At 41.3% G+C, this 17,933-nt stretch overlaps 1 protein-coding gene and 1 long non-coding RNA gene across 2 annotated transcripts in view; both read right to left on the reverse strand.

Annotated features, from left to right (window-relative positions):
* The window catches only part of LOC138961397 (NXPE family member 3-like), a 19,339-nt gene extending 13,454 nt beyond the window's left edge, over positions 1–5,885 (reverse strand). The window contains exons 1-2 of the mRNA XM_070333012.1: positions 5,719–5,885; positions 2,604–2,683 (exon numbers count right to left, since the gene is read on the reverse strand). Of these exons, the coding sequence (XP_070189113.1) occupies positions 2,604–2,683; positions 5,719–5,721 (83 nt within the window). The 5' untranslated portion in view covers positions 5,722–5,885. The remainder of the gene's footprint in view (positions 1–2,603; positions 2,684–5,718) is intronic.
* A 4,216-nt stretch (positions 5,886–10,101) lies between these two features.
* The window catches only part of LOC138961396 (uncharacterized), a 31,252-nt gene continuing 23,420 nt past the window's right edge, over positions 10,102–17,933 (reverse strand). The window contains exon 2 of the long non-coding RNA XR_011454172.1: positions 10,102–10,274. This is a non-coding gene — a long non-coding RNA (uncharacterized lncRNA). The remainder of the gene's footprint in view (positions 10,275–17,933) is intronic.

Raw genomic sequence — 17,933 nt, forward strand, 5'->3', positions numbered from 1 at the left:
AAGAGAGAGAGACTAAGAAAGAGAGAGAGAGAGAGACTAAGAAAGAGAGAGAGAGAGAGACTAAGAAAGAGAGAGAGATACTAAGAAAGAGAGAGAGAGACTAAGAAAGAGAGAGAGAGACTAAGAAAGAGAGAGAGACTAAGAAAGAGAGAGAGAGAGAGACTAAGAAAGAGAGAGAGAGACTAAGAAAGACAGAGAGAGACTAAGAAAGAGAGAGAGAGAGAGAATAAGAGAAAGAGACAGAGAGAGAGACTAAGAGAGAGACAGAGAGAGACAAAGACAGAGACAGAGACAGAGAGAGAGAGACACAGAGAGAGAGAGAGAGACAGAGAGAGAGAGAGACAGACAGAGCGAGAGAGGGAAAGAGAGAGAGAGAGAGACAGACAGTCAGATAGACAGACAGTCAGATAGACGGATAGACAGATAGACGAATAGACGAATAGACAGATAGACAGACAGACAGACAGACAGAGCAACTGACAACAGACATACAGACAGAGAGATACGGACAGACAGACACACAAAAAACGATAATTCTTTGGTTTTTAAACCCTTTTAACATTTAGTCAAGTAATGACTAAATGTTTTAATCGAGACGAGGGTCGTGGTGTATGTGTGTGTGTGTGTGTGTGTGTGTATGTGTGTGTGTGTGTGTGTGTGTGTGTGTGTTTGTGTGTGTGTGTGTGTGAGTGTCTGTGTGTCTGTCTGTCTGTCTGTCTGTGCGTGTGTGTGTGTAGAGCGATTCAGACCAAACTACTGGACCGATCTTTATGAAATTTTTACACGAGAGTTCCTGGGAATGATATCCCCGGTCTCTTCGAGACAAACAGGCAGACAGACACTGTTCCGCCGCTTTGGTAATTATGGGTGTAGCAGAACCCGCGCCGTCGGCAGAGGGATAGTTACGTTCACTACTACTCTTTAAAAGTATGGGTTTGCGTGAACCCAGGAAGCACGGCAAAGGTATTTTAATTGTTCATTTGAGGCATTTGACAAGGGAAGGGTGTGTCTGTTCGAGTTTATGAAATGTTTAAGGGGTTGAAAGTGGTTTGAGTTTAAATCACACTCTAAGGTCAAATGAGCAATGCTGAGGTCAGATTGACCTGAGCAGCCACACCCTATCACAAACAGCTCTCCACATCTCACGGGTGTGCTGTGAAAGACGTAAATAGCTCACGCTCAAGGCAGGGAGAAAATGACGTCAATACAGAGCAGTTTCGTGAAAGGAGGACTACAGTAGACTCCGCTTAATAAGGTCACCTTGGTGCAGGACAAAAGTGGCTATTTTAAGCGGATGGATTTAATAAAAGCATAAGCATAAAACATAAGGGAAAATCCTTGCAGTCAGAAATTGGCTTCAAAAAGCGGGTGGCTTTATTAAACATGGCCTTATTAAGCGGATTCTACTGTACTGCGTCAAACTGTCACATTGACAAAAAAGAATAACAAGTCGCGTAAGGCGAAAATATTACATTTAGTCAAGCTGTGGAACCCACAGAATGAAACTGAACGCACTGCATTTGTTCACAATGACCGTAGTCCGCCGCTTGTGCATAACGGAGTGAAACTGACGAGCCTGTTCAGCGCGGTAGTGGTTTCGCTTTTCTGTACCTCTCTTCGTTTTAACTTTCTGAGCGTGTTTTTAATCCAAACATATCATATCTATATGTTTTTGGAATCAGGAACCGACCAGGAATAAGATGAAATTGTTTTTAAATCGATTTCGGAAATTTAATTTTGGTCATAATTTTTATATTTTTAATTTTCATAGCTTGTTTTTAATCCAAATATAACATATTTATATGTTTTTGGAATCAGGAAATGATATAAAATAAGATGAACGTAAATTTGAATCGTTTTATATGTTAAAAAAAATTATTACAATTTTCAGATTTTTAATGACAAAAGTCATTAATTAATTTTTAAGCCACCAAGCTGAAATGCAATACCAAAGTCCGGCCTTTGTCGAAGATTGCTTTACAAAAATGTCAATCAATTTGATTGAAAAATAATGGTGTGACAGTGCCGCCTCAACTTTTACAAAAAGCCGGATATGACGTCATCAAAAGTATTTATCGAAAAAATGAAAAAAACATCCGGGGATATCATTCCCAGGAACTCTCATGTAAAATTTCATAAAGATCGGTCCAGTAGTTTGGTCTGAATCACCCCACACACACGCACGCACAGACAGACAGACAGACAGACAGACAGACAGACAGACAGACACTCTTTATCTCTCACACACACACACACACACACACACACACACACACACTCACACACACACACACACACACACACACACACACACACACACACACATACACCACGACCCTCGTCTCGATTCCCCCCCTATGTTAAAACATTTAGTCAAAACTTGACTAAATGTAAAAAGGGTTTAAAACCCAAAGAATTATCGTTTTTTGTGTGTGGGAGAACTATCAAAGTCAGGCACTGGCAGTGTCTAGTACCTACGTACACACCCTCTTTGATCCTAAACATCGCTGGAATAAGCTGACTTAAACCACAACAAATTAAATGGCACAAGTTATTAATTAATCATATTATTTAATTAATCCCAGCACCTGTTAGGCTCTTACCGGTTAATGACGAAACATCCTACTGCAGTGGCAACCATCAGCCCTCCAACCACCCATGCACGTCTTCTGTTTGCTGGTTGCTGCACACACACACACACACACACACACACACACACACACACACACACACACACACACACACACACACACACACACACACACACACACACACACACACACACTCACTCACACACACACACACACACACACACACACACACACACACACACACACTCACACACACACACACACACACAAAACACATTCACACACACACACACACACACACACACACACACACACACACACACACACACACACACACACACCACGACCCTCGTCTCAATTCCCCCCTCTATGTTAAAACATTTAGTCATAACTTATTCGTGGAATAATTGTAAATGATAATTGTAAGATTGAGTAATTGTGAAATAAACTTGGCCAAAACATTTATGCAACAAATTTCGCATCCACATTAAAGCATTAATTCCCGTTTAATTTCATCAAAACTTTATATGCCAGTTAAGGCCGTTCACTTGACTATTAGGATCACCTTTTGGATAAAATATATCTTTTAAAGGGATCACGTGACCGCCGCTCAACTAAGGGTACCCTCAAAATCGACCAGACAAAAACGGAAGGGCCCAATTAAAAATCGACCAAAAAAAAATCACAATAGCCAAAACGTTGCAACTTTTATATACGAGAAGAAAGTCAAATTAATCGTCAATGTTCTGTTGATGATGATCTCCCAGTATACGTACTAACCAGCAGTTTGATTTGTCAGTCTTCTTGTTCAGTTTGTCAATGTCGGCCTCAACTCCTCTCCTCTGTCACCGATGCTCAATTAGTGACTGACTTGCAGTAACATTGAAAGAGTTCCATTTGAAACCTCGCGGTAAGAATCATGGCTTGACGTCCATTCAAAAATAAGTCCGTCGGGTTTGTATGCGTTGTGGGAGAGTGACCTTTTCTTGCAAAAAAACATGCTCTTGCCAGTGAGGACTAAGACAAGAAACTCTAGTTCTTCGTCACAAAAATCGCCATAGTATGGGGTCAGTGAATCTCGTTGTTGTAGGGTTGGTAAAATGCGGATACAAACGTTATGTGAGACTAGATTGAGGAAACTGTTCATCACAAAGGAAAGTGGGAAGTAGAACTCAAAGGTGTACACGTTTTCTCATCCCAAAAGAGCCAAATAATGTAATAAAAACGGTAAATTGAACTTTTCAAAAATATTTCTTTCTGGTTATTAAATCGTGCACCTTCTCAGTCGTTACAGTCCAGATATTTTGAAAGTCCCAAGAGTTCAAACAGACACTAAGAATCAACATGTTTTTACCCTATTTTTGAACGATATGGATGAGTTAAAAAACGCATTAACCCTTGTTACCTATTTTTCCAAATTCTCACGTTTGGCAATGAATAGACAAAAAACTGAAATCATGGCCTTAGGCAGTAATAAATATGGTAATGAAAATGAGTGTGGGTAAAGGTACACTATAAAAGTGAAGATTTTAGGAATTTATTTCAGTAGCTCCTCATCGGTCTCTGAGATTGAAGAAAACTGGACAAGCCGTATTGAAAATATACGACGCAACATTGTGAAATGGTTTAAACGAAATTGTAGTATCATGGGGAAAATATGCATAGTGAAATCTCTTTTGTTATCGCAGATTATTTATCCGTCGCAAACACTGGTAATACCCGAAAAGGTATTGACTGAGATAAATATGTAAATATATAAAAAAAAAAGAAGCTTTGGCACTAAAATACAATCTTTCTACACTAATCGCCATAAATAACTAAACACATACATTTAGCTGTAGATGCGGCCAGTTATAGTAAAACCAAGTTTTTTGCCAGAAAGGTAATTCATCCCCCTACTGTTTTAAACAAAGAGTTTCATTTTTCATCAATTAGTTTTTATGCAGTGTACCGGAGACCTAGGACACCCTCCAAAATCAAATTCGCAAAAGTAAATTTGCAAATTGAAGAACAACTCACTTTCTACCCACACAAATTGATTTGGTTCAGCTGTTGTGCCTAGCAGTGTTGTTTTGCCATGTTGAAGAAGACAGGTGTCAGCCTGGTCAGAATTTTTTTTTAAATAGTTCAATAACATTTTGTAGGCCTACAGTAGACATGTCATTTCAGATCTGCAGTACCTTTAACAGTGTTGTACCCAGACACAGAAAATAATAGGGTAGTTGGACCTGGTCTTAAAATAACCTTACCAAGAAATATTACGACAGCGTTCGTTCCCCAATTAACACATTTATTCCCTTTTCATTTCATTCAAACTTTTTATGCCATTGAAGGCACTCCACTTGACTATCTGGCACAGTTTTCGGACAACAGTTTTCTATTATAGGAGTGAGGTGACCACTACTTAAATAAGGGTGCCCCCAAAAATGGACAAGCATTGAGAATTTGCACAACTTGGTAACATTTACAGGGTGAACTCAAAAGCCACATGAATTATCTATCCATAACGAGTTATCTTCTTTCAATTTGCAATCTTGCATATTTCTTGTATAATGCCATTGCTACTCAAGATGCAGATGTTGATCACATGACAATGGGCGGTGCAAAACCTCTGTGTTTGTTATTTGTCATTCACTGTGTGAGATGTGTGCTCACTTTGTAGTTCCTCTCTTTGTTCGGTGTGTGATTAAGTGTATATATAATGTTGAGGCAAAAAGAAAAAGATGATGACAAAACAGTCATTCCCACACTGATCTTCCTTGCTGTGGAATGACAAAGCACAATCTGCTAGTCCTTACAAGAAATATTAAAGTAAGTTTAACTTTTGTTTGTATCATGTGTTGACGCTTGTGAGTTGAATACTTGTTGAATATTGTCTTCATTTTTCTCATGAGGGTCCTTAAAAGATCTTTAAAAAGTCCTTAAATTTCAAGGTAAAAATGCTGTGCGAACCCTGAATTAATCAAATCTCAGTCCCCACGATTTATTTTCAGCCACAACACATGCACTGCCACGGCTTTCTCTCCGTCTCTGCAATATTTGTTCAGTACCTTCCGATAGCTTCGGGGGATTTTAGATACTTGAATATTTCAGAACCAAAAGTGTAAGAAAAATGAGTAAGACCTACCATGGTGAATCCCACTTCTGCACACCTCACTCGTTTCCAGTGGCCTGAAGACTGTAAACCAATCACTTTGAAAGCGCTTCGGCAAGTGAGTTACATGCGATTTTGTTATTTATGTGTGATGGGTGGTGTCGACAACCATGTCTCCGCGAGCACAGCTAGGAACGGGGTTACTGGCCACGAACACTCGCCATTCAAACACAAACGCGTATTGCTCAACAGTGAAAAGCACGAGACAGTGTACGGCTCCAACATAAATAATAAACGCATGATTTCTCCAACACAACACAATACTCTTTTGATTCCTAACTCATCCTGACCATCCTGGTGAAATCAGCGACTGCCTGATGACAATGTGATAAAGAATTGACCGACACTGGTTGATGTGTTTTCTGTTTGTTTTGGCTCCAACACAAGTGTAAAAGTGACTGTCAGAAAGAAAAGCACACAGCCTATTTTACATCTTCCGCATTATGTATTGATGTTGCTTTTTCATAGTACAAAAAGTCCTCCTTTCCCTTAGTTTTGAACCTTCGTACAGAAATGTTTCCAAACATCACACGCATCATCCTACAGAAGGCGACAAACCATACACGTCTAAAAACTGTTGAAGCACCACAAAACGGCTAGCCTGACACAGCCACACTCACTTATACCGAAATATATTATCGGCTGCAACTTCTGACCCAGATCTGGCCCCGTATTCTTGAAAAAGCTGCAACTCATATACTGGCCTGTAAAACCACTTACGCTCGATAAGTCCGCTAAGTGTTATTTATGAGACCCGGGGTGTCTCAGAGCTGTAAAGTTAGAGGACCCATCCCCCTCCTCTAAAGTCGCTACCTGTCAGTAACTTCACCAACACTGTCCATGTCACTTTTTTCATACGTTATTGAAACCGTCAATTCTGAATACATCTTGTTCAAATATTGTTTGTATATAGATTTATGTTCCTCATGGACACACAATGGTGTCATTTAAGCACCAATGCATTGAGAGGGTTCACTAGGGTCCGAGGGTTCACTAGTCCGAGGGTCCACTAGTCCGAGGGTCCACTAGTCCGAGGGTCCACTAGTCCGAGGGTTCACTAGTCCGAGGGTTCACTAGTCCGAGGGTCCACTAGTCCGAGGGTTCACTAGTCCGAGGGTTCACTAGTCCGAGGGTCCACTAGTCCGAGGGTCCACTAGTCCGAGGGTTCACTAGTCCGAGGGTCCACTAGTCCGAGGGTTCACTAGTCCGAGGGTTCACTAGTCCGATGGTCCACTAGTCCGAGGGTTCACTAGTCCGAGGGTTCACTAGTCCGAGGGTTCACTAGTCCGAGGGTTCACTAGTCCGAGGGTTCACTAGTCCGAGGGTCCACTAGTCCGAGGTTTCACTAGTCCGAGGGTTCACTAGTCCGAGGGTTTACTATAGACGCTTGAACAAAGGATATTCAATTTGATTTGTTTTTATTTTGTGTGTGTATGTGTGCGTGGATGTGCGTGTGCGTGCGTGCGTGTGTTTTTCACTATACTGTGGGAACCAAATCGAAGAATATTCTCATAAAAACACTGAGTTGTTTTCATTCAAAAAGATAATGTGGTGTTTTATATTTGACTGAAGAAATCTCAGACTATTTCCCCCAAGAAACTTAGTTATTTATATTTTGACTGAAGAAAGGATATTAAATTTATCAGGATACCGCCCCGACTGGACAATTACGTGATCGAACTGCCTACAGTTTTTAGTCATATTATATAGCACCTCGGGTTTCCTTTTGCCCGTGAGGGTCAATTAGTTATCCCACCGACCTGAATTATGGAGAGGATCGAGCCTGGGTTGTACTACAGCCTCACACATAATTTCATTGAAATCGGTTCTCAAACATCGGATATCTATTTGCGGACACACACACACACACAGACAGACAGACACACACACACACACACACACACACTCACACACACACACACACACACACACACACACACACAGACAGACAGACACACACACAGACAGACAGACACAGTAAAACCTATATACCGCCTTTTAAGGGGCGGTATAATAACTAACAAATCAAGCGTCTATAGTGAACCCTCAGACTAGTGAACCCTCGGACTAGTGAACCCTCGGACTAGTGGGACGAACTGGAAAAGCAAGCGTCTATAGTAAACCCTCGGACTAGTGAACCCTCGGACTAGTGAATTAACCCTCGGACTAGTGGGACGTTCCCAATGCATTGCGGACACATACGAGATACTGCTCGCGAAAGATTTCAACCGATGCTCGATCATACCGTCTTTGTGGCGAAAGTGTCGAGAATTTGTCATCTGATGCCGTGGCCGAACGGTAATCGCATTTGCCTGATACGCGATTGAGTTGAATTCAAATCGCCATCTGGCCGTACTTTTTTTTACTCTTTGTCATTTTTTTAATATTTTTTTTATTTTCTTCATGTGCAAGAGAGTACGTTGTAATATCAAAATTGATTTTGAAAATTAATTTTAGGCAGGAATTAGTTTGTTAAATCTTTGGTTAACATGATATTAGTTTATTGATAACGTTTGTTAATTTAAACATGTAGACATTTGATTGAGAAAAGAAAAAGACCAGTAAAGAAGGATGCTCCCCGCTTGAAAAAAAAAAGTGAGAGAGAGGGGCCAAAAACATAACGGTAGCAGCCACCTGCATGCAACTGAGGTTAAAAAAAAAAAATCTCCCCGTGTTTTTTATTTCATTCACTTTGTTTGGGTTGTTGCTATTGACTTTGAAACTGACACGCCGGCGGAAACGCGTGCGCAGAGAAGAGCAAGCATGGGGAATTTTCTATTCTAAAAATAACCAACACTGGTAGCTGCCGACCTTCTTCCTGTCTCACATGAATACAACGGGAAAATAAATAATTACCGGGCTGTAAAAACAAATACCGGGCGGTAGTTACACGACAAAGTTTGACTTTGACGGACACAATTTTGCAGACTTTTCAAGAATATGAGCCCAGCTCCAGACCTGCTAACATGCTTTGTCCGCAAGCGACAAGTCTAACTTTAAGTGGCAGGCTCGCTGTATGGCGAAACGGGGGCGTTACACATTAATTAGTTGACACAAGCGCGACTCAAGTGCTCAGAGCTGGGGTTCGTCTGTCTTTGTTGATACAGGCAATAAGACATTTGCAGTGTCACAGTGGGTCAAATTTTTGTATAATTAGTTTTTATTTAGAGTTGACTACAATAGTTGTTAAATTGCCGGCTGTAAAAATACTTTTCTCCCATTCAAAATGACAATTAACCCGACAATTTTTTCTTGAAGAAACTTCAAAGTCAAAATTGTATTTTTTAGCATGTTCAATAATTCGCAAATGTTAAACTTAATCCAACAAGAGGCGAAGCCTTCAAGGCTCACGTAAGAAATCGACAAACAGTAACACAAACTCAATCACTCCGTCACACACACAGTACACACACACACACACACACACACACACACACACACACACACACACGCACGCACGCACGCACGCACGCACGCACACACACACACACACACACACACACACACACACACACACACACACACACACACACAGAAAGAGCATAGGTGAAACTGTGCAAGAAAGCGAGACACTAGATCTAGATCTGTCTGTCTGCATGTAGCCTACTTACATGGACACGACTGCCAAATAGTCTCGGCCCGCTCAAAATAACAATCACCGAGACTTTCAGTAATTCCATCGCGTGACGTCTAACCCTCGTACGTCATAATGTGACGTCAATGTAATATGACGTCTTCAAATGTTAAAGTTTCTACCACAGACATACATACATACATACATCCCAGCAAACAATTTTACGTTGTATTCACGTTATATTCACGTTGGGATACGTTGGGTTTACGTTGCGTTTCAACGTTTTTTTACGTAGATTTGTATGGACGAAATCACGTGGGAATAACGTTGGAAAACAACGTTGCATTTTACGTGACACCAACGTGAATGCAACGTGAATTATTGGTGGAGGTGGATTGTTCGTAAAAACATTACGTGAATTTTACGTTGTCACAACGTGAATTTTTGGTTGTGGTTGTGGTTTGGTTGAAATTGCGTTGCATTTTTACGTAATGTGCACGTGAATGAAACGTAAATTTTAGGTCAAAATTTAGATGAAAAATTACGTGAATTCTACGTTGACACAACGTAAAAGATGTGTTTTGGTGCATTTTTTTCTGATAAAATTGACGTGAATTACACGTCGACACAACGTGAATTTTTGGTTGTGGTTGTGGTTTGGTTTGATTTCGACGTGAATGCAACGTTGAGAGTTTTGGTAAATGTATACACGCACACACACCAACTTTCACACTCAGTCACAGATCATAAGGACTATTACATGTAACACCATAAACTCAAGATACGATCAACAATTTTATTTCATAACAAAAACATGCATATTATGTTGTGGAGAAACTAAACATGCACGCAGCTTTGCAGGGCAACAGCACAGCATATTCAATCGATTTCGTTCTTTGTCCTGGTGGTCCTCTTCTCACAGGCAGTCCTCTATGCGCCTCTTTGATGCTGGTCGCTAAACAAAGCAAAGACAGCACATTGATATTAGTGACACCAGAGCCTCCATAATGTCTGGAGTAGAAATACACATCTTTTCAACTTAGGTCACTTTTTAGTAACTTTGCACTGCCTACTATGTCTCTGGCCTACTGCCAACTGAGTGTTGACACTACATGTATTTCTTTTTAATATAATGAAATAAAGCATTATGTCCCTTCTTCGAGCCTTGTTGTGTCAGATTTAGGCCGCAAGCCAAGACAACAAAAGACTGTGTGCCAGTGTGTATTCCTTCCATAAGAAATGAAGTATTTCAAACGAAACTTGATCGTTTCAGAACAGTTTGGGGGTATTTTATTTGTATTTCCATCATTAAGACATTTGACCTGGAAGGGAAACTGTCTTTAATCTGTGTACAAGAATTAAATGTTTGTGATTGGCCAAAACACAAATAACATCCGTTACTGATCACACACACTCACACACAAACTCTCACTAGCGCGTCACCTTATTCCCACTACTATGAGTTATACACAACTACAATAAGCGATAAACGTTTCATATGCTGATCAGGATGCAATGAACTTTGACACGCTCCAAAGCCCATTATAGGGCCCGGTGTCCGTCTCTCTCCTTGAGGATAAAAGGGCTCACAGCCTTTTCAACATTGTTATCAAATTCAAAGTCTTTCGGTAACCTGGAAAGCTCCTCGGAGCTAGTACTGTCTCAATTATCCACCGATCGCCGTAGGTCGAAGTTGAATACTATCAAGTGTATGCATGTTGTAGAGGTGGAAGGTGCACAGAAAATGGAAGCAATCATTACAATCAAGCTTTGTTTGTTAAATACACTACTCCTTGTCATCGGAAACTAAAAGTAATTTGGTTTGGGCCTTTTTTTTGACAGATTATACATTGTAAATGAAATAAAAGCAAAATGAAGCAATACCAAATAAAAACAAAATGTTCAGAAACATACATGATACATGGGTAGTATCAAAACGGTTGGTTGGTTGGTTAACCTAAGCTGAACGTCCTCAGAGAAGCTAGTGCCAATTAGGGACATGAAGTGGTTATATGCTGGGACAAAACGGTTGGGAAAAAGGAGAACTTAATTAAAGTTACCATCAAGCAAGAGAGGGATGGGTGGTTTCAACTTGCAAGGGTAATAAGAAAGCAGTGAGAGAGACAATTAAGGGCGACATGTGCGATCAAGTTGAATTTGAAAGTCCAGCACCTATAATTACAAGTTTTCCACGTTATATTTCCAGTGTTAACCGTACCAAGAAGGTTCCTTTTTACATTTAGTCAAGTTTTGACTAAATGTTTTAACATAGAGCCCCGGGGAATCGAAACGAGGGTCGTGGTGTATGTGTGTGTGTCTGTGTGTGTGTGTGTGTGTCTGTGTGCCTGTCTGTCTGTCTGTGCGTGTGTATGTGTGTGTGTGTAGAGCGATTCAGACTAAACTACTGGACCGATCTTTATGAAATTTGACATGAGAGTTCCTGGGAATTATATCCCCGGAATTTTTTTTCTTTTTTTCGATAAATATCTTTGTTATCAAATGCGAGCTAATGCGAACCGTATATTTTGTGTTACGCCAACAAAACACGAGGTAGATCTATTTTTCCGGCGTGAAGAGAAAGGACTCATCACGGTCACGCGATACGTGTACCCGGATCCTCGAGACGTCTCACTCTACTGCACATACGGGTCGCGAAGAACTCATCGTGGGATCGTGGTGGTTGGGGGTTGAGCGTAAGTTGATACGTTTACGTCGCGGACAAAAGCTGCTGTCTTTCACATTTCTGTACGGGGTTAATTGAGTTACGACTGACTTGCTATAATCACGAGTACGCTGACGTTCGAAGCAAACACAGGCCGTGAAAACAGGCTTGCCTTTTTGAAAGGAGCAAGCTTACCCGGACTCTTGTTCGTCTCATGTAACTGCACATCCAGATCGCGATGAACTCAGCCGAGGACCTTACTCGGCAGAAATCAAATTATGTATGGTTTTAAAAACTGAAACATTTACGCAGAACAGAAACTGGGTCTCTCTCTCTCTCTCTGGGTCTCTCTCTATCTGTCTGTCTGTCTGCCTCTGTCCCAGTCCAGTATCGCCATAACGGTTAAAGGGACGTTAAACAAAAATAACTACCCAACCGTCTCTGTCTTTGTCTCTCTCGATCTCCCCCCCCCCCCCCCCCCCCCTGTCTGTTTCACTGTCTGCCTCAATGTCTCGCTGACTGACTGTCTCTGTCTGTCTGTCTATCTATCTCTGTCTCTCGCAATCTCTCTGTTTATAAAAGAGATAATCCAAGGTGTGTGTATGTATGTGTGTGTGTGTGGGGGGGGGGGGGGGTGAATAACAACAGGGGTAGGACAGGTAGGCTGGCGCTCAGAGTAAACAAGTCTGCACAACACTGGTGGGCGAAAAGGTAATCTATGATGACAGATACACTGAGGCTTAGAACAAAGAATTCTACACAACACTGGCTGTCATAAAAGGCAGGCCATGATGACAGATACACTGAGGCCCAGAGAAAAGAATTCTACACAACACTGGCTGTCATTAAAGGCAGGCCATGATGACAGATACACTGAGGCCCAGAGAAAAGAATTCTACACAACACTGGCTGTCATTAAAGGCAGGCCATGATGACAGGTACACTGAGGCCCAGAGAAAAGAATTCTACACAACACTGCAGGCCATGGTGACAGGTACAATCATACCCGGACCCTTGTGTCGCTCGGCTCTGCTGCACATTGGGGACACGTTGTACCCGCCGTGTGCTATAACAGGAGCAGAATGCAGCTATGTATCGGTCTTATTCATTACACCATATTATGCATGGTGTTTTTCCACGCTGCAAGCTTTAGGTAAAGTTGTCACTGCATAATTATATTACCCCTTTCCAGGGGCCAACGGCCTGTAAAGTAATAATCCACTGTCAACTCTCTCTCTCTCTCTCTCTCTCTCTCTCTCTCTCTCTCTCTCCCTCTCTCTCTCACTCTCTCTCACAATCTCTCTTTCACTCTCTCTCTCACACTCACTCTCTCTCTCTCTCTCTCTTTCTCTCTCTCTCTCTCACACTCACTCTCTCTCTCTCTTTCTCTCTCTCTCTCTCTCTCTCTTTCTCTCTCTCTCTCACACTCACTCTCTCTCTCTCTCTTTCTCTCTCTCTCTCTCTCACACTCACTCTCTCTCTCTCACTCTCTTTCTCTCTCTCTTTCTCTCTCACACTCACTCACTCTCTCTCTCTCTCTCTCTCTCTCTCTCTCTCTCTCTCTCTCTCTCTCTCTCTGAACGTTTGATCTCTGTGAGTATTTGATAATTACAGCTTGCACCCCGAACTGTCACAAGTTTGATACCCTATGTACCCGTATAGCCTGATGCAATCGACCCCAGCAACCTTCCACTCTTTCCATGTGTGGTTTATTTCGTTTTGCTGTCCCCCACCTCATTCATTATCTCCTAGGCTTAGAGCTTTAAATCTGTCATCAGCGTGTGCCACTAAAGTTGTTGGTGTATGCACAATCAGTTGGAACTTCTTATTCAACAATAAGTCTTGCATCATGGTGTGATGACCAGTTTATGCCGACCTGTCATATGTAGAACACCTTGTGTACTGATCGTCAGATGCAATCGACCCCGCACCCTCCCACCACCACCACCACCAGCTATCCTCTGAGTGTATGGTGTGGTCAGTGGAAAGACACAACTGTGTACATTGATAATGACAACAACAAAATGGTATACGAAGATGGAGACGTAAGACACAGGTTAAGGGATGGTTCAAGATGGAAACGTAAGACGTTTCAAGATGGCGTCAAGACACAGGTAAAAGGGTGTTTCCATCGTGGATACATTGCTGTAAGTCGACATACACTTCCTTATTTTATACCCTCGACAACGAAATAAATAATTTTAAAAACAAAGAAAATGAGAGCTAGTGGGAAAGATTGCGCAATCTGTACAAAGATAAAGACGTAAGACGTTTCAAAATGGCGTCAAGACAGAGATGGAGACGTAAGACGTTTTAAGATGGCGTCAAGACAAACATTAGACTGTAAGATGTTATAAGACGAAGATGGTGACGTAAGACGTTTCAAGATGGTGTCAAGACGAACATTTAAACAAACCTCAAGACGTTAGACGTTTCAAGACGAAGATTTAAACAAAGATGGAGACGTAAGACGTTTCAAGATGGCGTCAAGACGAAGATTTGAACGTAAGACGTTTCAAGACGTTTCAAGATGTTCTAAGACATGGTCTCAAGACGTAAGACGTTTCAAGATGGTGTTAAGACAAAGATGTGAACAAAGACGAAGATGTAAAACGTTCCAAGACGTTCCAAGACATTGTCTCAAAACGTAAGATGTTTCAAGACGTTTTAAGATTGCGTCCTCAAGATGCGTCCTCAAGATGGCGTCCTCAAAAAGGCATGAGATCCCCCTTACTATACTACTACTGGGAAGTTCGAGTGCCACCCACGATCCAAATCTACGTCAGTTGCTGTGTTCTGTCGTTCATTTTTACATTTAGTCAAGTTTTGACTAAATGTTTTAACATAGAGGGGGAATCGAGACGACGGTCATGGTGTATGTGTGTGTGTGTGTGTCTGTGTGTGTGAGTGTGTGTGTGTGTGTGTGTGTGTGTGTGTGTGCGTGCGTGCGTGCGTGTGTGTGTGTGTGTGTGTGTGAGTGTGTGTGTGTGTGTGTGTGTCTGTGTGTGTGTGTGTGTAGAGCGATTCAGAGTAAACTACTGGACCGATCTTTATGAAATTTGACATGAGAGTTCCTAGGTATGATATCCCCAGATGTTTTTTCATTTTTTGGATAAATGTCTTTGATGACGTCATATCCGGCTTTTTGTAAAAGTTGAGGCGGCATTGTCACACCCTCATTTTTCAATAAAATTGATTGAAATTTTGGCCAAGCAATTTTCGACGAAGGCCGGACTTCGGTATTGCATTTCAGCTTGGTGTCTTACAAATTAATTAATGACTTTGGTCATTAAAAATCTGAAAATTGTAAAAAAAAAATGTTTTTTATAAAACGATCCAAATGTACGTTCATGTTATTCTCCATCATTTTCTGATTCCAAAAACATATAAATATGTTATATTTGGATTAAAAAAAAGCTCGGAAATTAAAAAACAATAAAATTATGATCAAAATAAAATTTTCGAAATCAATTTAAAAACACTTTCATCTTGTTCCTTGTCGGTTCCTGATTCCAAAAACATATAGATATGATATGTTTGGATTAAAAACACGCTCAGAAAGTTAAAAACGAAGAGAGGTACAGTAAAGCGTGCTATGAAGCACAGCGCAACCGCTACCGCGCCAAACAGGCTCGTCACTTTCACTGCCTTTTTTCACTAGCGGCCGACTACGTTCAATTTCATTCTGTGAGTTCCACAGCTTGACTAAATGTAGTAATTTCGCCTTACGCGACTTGTTAATAACTTAAACAAGTTCAAATGGACAAAAAACTAAACATCCGAGACACTAACATTTTTTACACACAATGTGCTGGTGCGCTTATCATTATGACATAACATTTCCGAAAATGTGTTACAGGTACAACTTGGCAAATTAAAACAAAAGTGAACTGTATTATGTCAGTATGATAAGAATGAATTCTGAATATTAATTGACCACCTTTGTTCAAAAGAACAAACGGGAGTAGCTCAGTTGGTTTGACGGGAACACAGAGACATAGAGAATACTCTTGCTGTGTTGTACCAAATTCACACGAGTTGTTTTTTAAAATATTGAACTGCGAGCGAAAGCGAGCTGTTCATTATTTGAAAAAGCAACGAGTGTAAATCTGGTACGACACAGCAAGCCATGTAGTATTCTGTTTATCCTACACACTGTACTTACGTGTATTTTACTGAAAATTTCCTGCAGTCGAGGCAGCTATATTGAAGACGCTTGTTTTGGAACCTCGATCTCTTCTAAAGCCTCGTGCAATATATTACGTCAAAGTAAAGAAACGTCACTCTGAAAGTGTGGCGTGACGTGTTAGTTCTAAAAATTCATCGAGGGCAATTAGCGAGCGCAATTTTTTTTCTATAATGACGTTCGTCTCGATGACTCTGGCATCATAAGCAGTGGAAAACAGATCCCTGCCAGACTTGTTTGATATGACCTCATTTGCATGATATACACACGTGTGATTTTAACAATTATTATCTTACGAGTGTCTCTCTCACGTATGTAGAATAAAATAAACTATCCAGCTGACGACGGTGGCCAACTCAGCCGGACGTAATGATGTGTGACCTATGAAGTAGGATCCTTTACAAGTCCGAATGCAATTTTTGTGTCTGCTGCTCTCTCCTCATGGACTTGAAAGCCCTTTCCATCAGTCTTTCATGACAAAGCTTGCTTTAACAATTGCCTCTTGAAAAAGCGCTGATCGAGTGACAACTTCGGGTAGGCCTATCCTTCGCCGGCAATCTCTTGCTAAGTATGTACAGAGAGGAAGAGAGAGAGAGAGAGAGAGAGAGAGAGAGAGAGAGAGAGAGAGAGAGAGAGAGAGAGAGAGAGAGAGAGAGAGAGAGGGAGAGAGAGAGAGAGAGAGAGAGAGAGAGAAAGAAAGAGAGAGAGAGAGAGAGAGAGAGAGAGAGAGAGAGAGAGAGAAAGAGAGAGAGAGAGAGATACGGACAGACAATCAATCAATCAATCAATATCGCGCATATTCCGTGGGTACAGTTCTAGGCGCTCTGCAGAGATGCCGTGTGAGATGAAATTTTATACGGCCAGTAATTGCAGCCATTTCGGCGCATATTTACCTTTCACGGCCTATTATTCCAAGTCACACGGGTATAGGTAGACAATTAACTGTGCCTCAGCAATTTTGCCAGGAAAGACCCTTTTGTCAATCGTGGGATCTTTAACGTGCACACCCAATGTAGTGTACACGAGGGGGGGGGGGGGGGAGGAGTTCGAACACCGAAGAGAGTCTGCACACAAAGTTGACTCTGAAATAAATTTCCGCCGAACCTGGGATCCAACTCACGCTGACAGCGGCCAACTGAATACAAATCCAGCGCGCTACCAACTGAGCTATATCCCCGCCCCTACAGACAGAGAGAAAGAGAGAGAGAAAGAGAGAGAGAGGCACACACAGACACACACACACACACACACACACACACACATCCTTGTGTTTTGGTTGATCTGGAGACGCAAACTTTTCACCTCCATTCTGGTGACTCTTTTATTTGTAATGCTAGATGAAAAAGAAAACCATCATTGCACTTCTCTATCATTAATTAACCTAATTATGTGTTGGAAATTTCGGTAACTTAAAAAAACCAAAATAAAACTGTAGGTACACTATGCTGACCACATGTGTAAAACGTTCTGGTGACCACACAGATTCTGCTGACCACATGTGTAAAACGATCTGGTGACCACATGCACGTTTTTTACATTCAAACACAAGACATACATATTTCTGAAGACTTTCATTTCCCGCCAGAATTGCAAAGCCTCTCTGATGACCACATGTGTAACTTTCTGCTGACCACTCCCACACGTGTATTACATTCAAACACAAGACATACATACGTAACGTTTTGCTGACCACTCAAACATTCTGCATTCAACAATGTGCACGGAGTTTTGAAACCTACACCGGTTCACATTAAAATGCCTTAATT

This window comes from Littorina saxatilis, linkage group LG3, assembly GCF_037325665.1.
Source record: "Littorina saxatilis isolate snail1 linkage group LG3, US_GU_Lsax_2.0, whole genome shotgun sequence".
NCBI lineage: Eukaryota > Metazoa > Mollusca > Gastropoda > Littorinimorpha > Littorinidae > Littorina > Littorina saxatilis.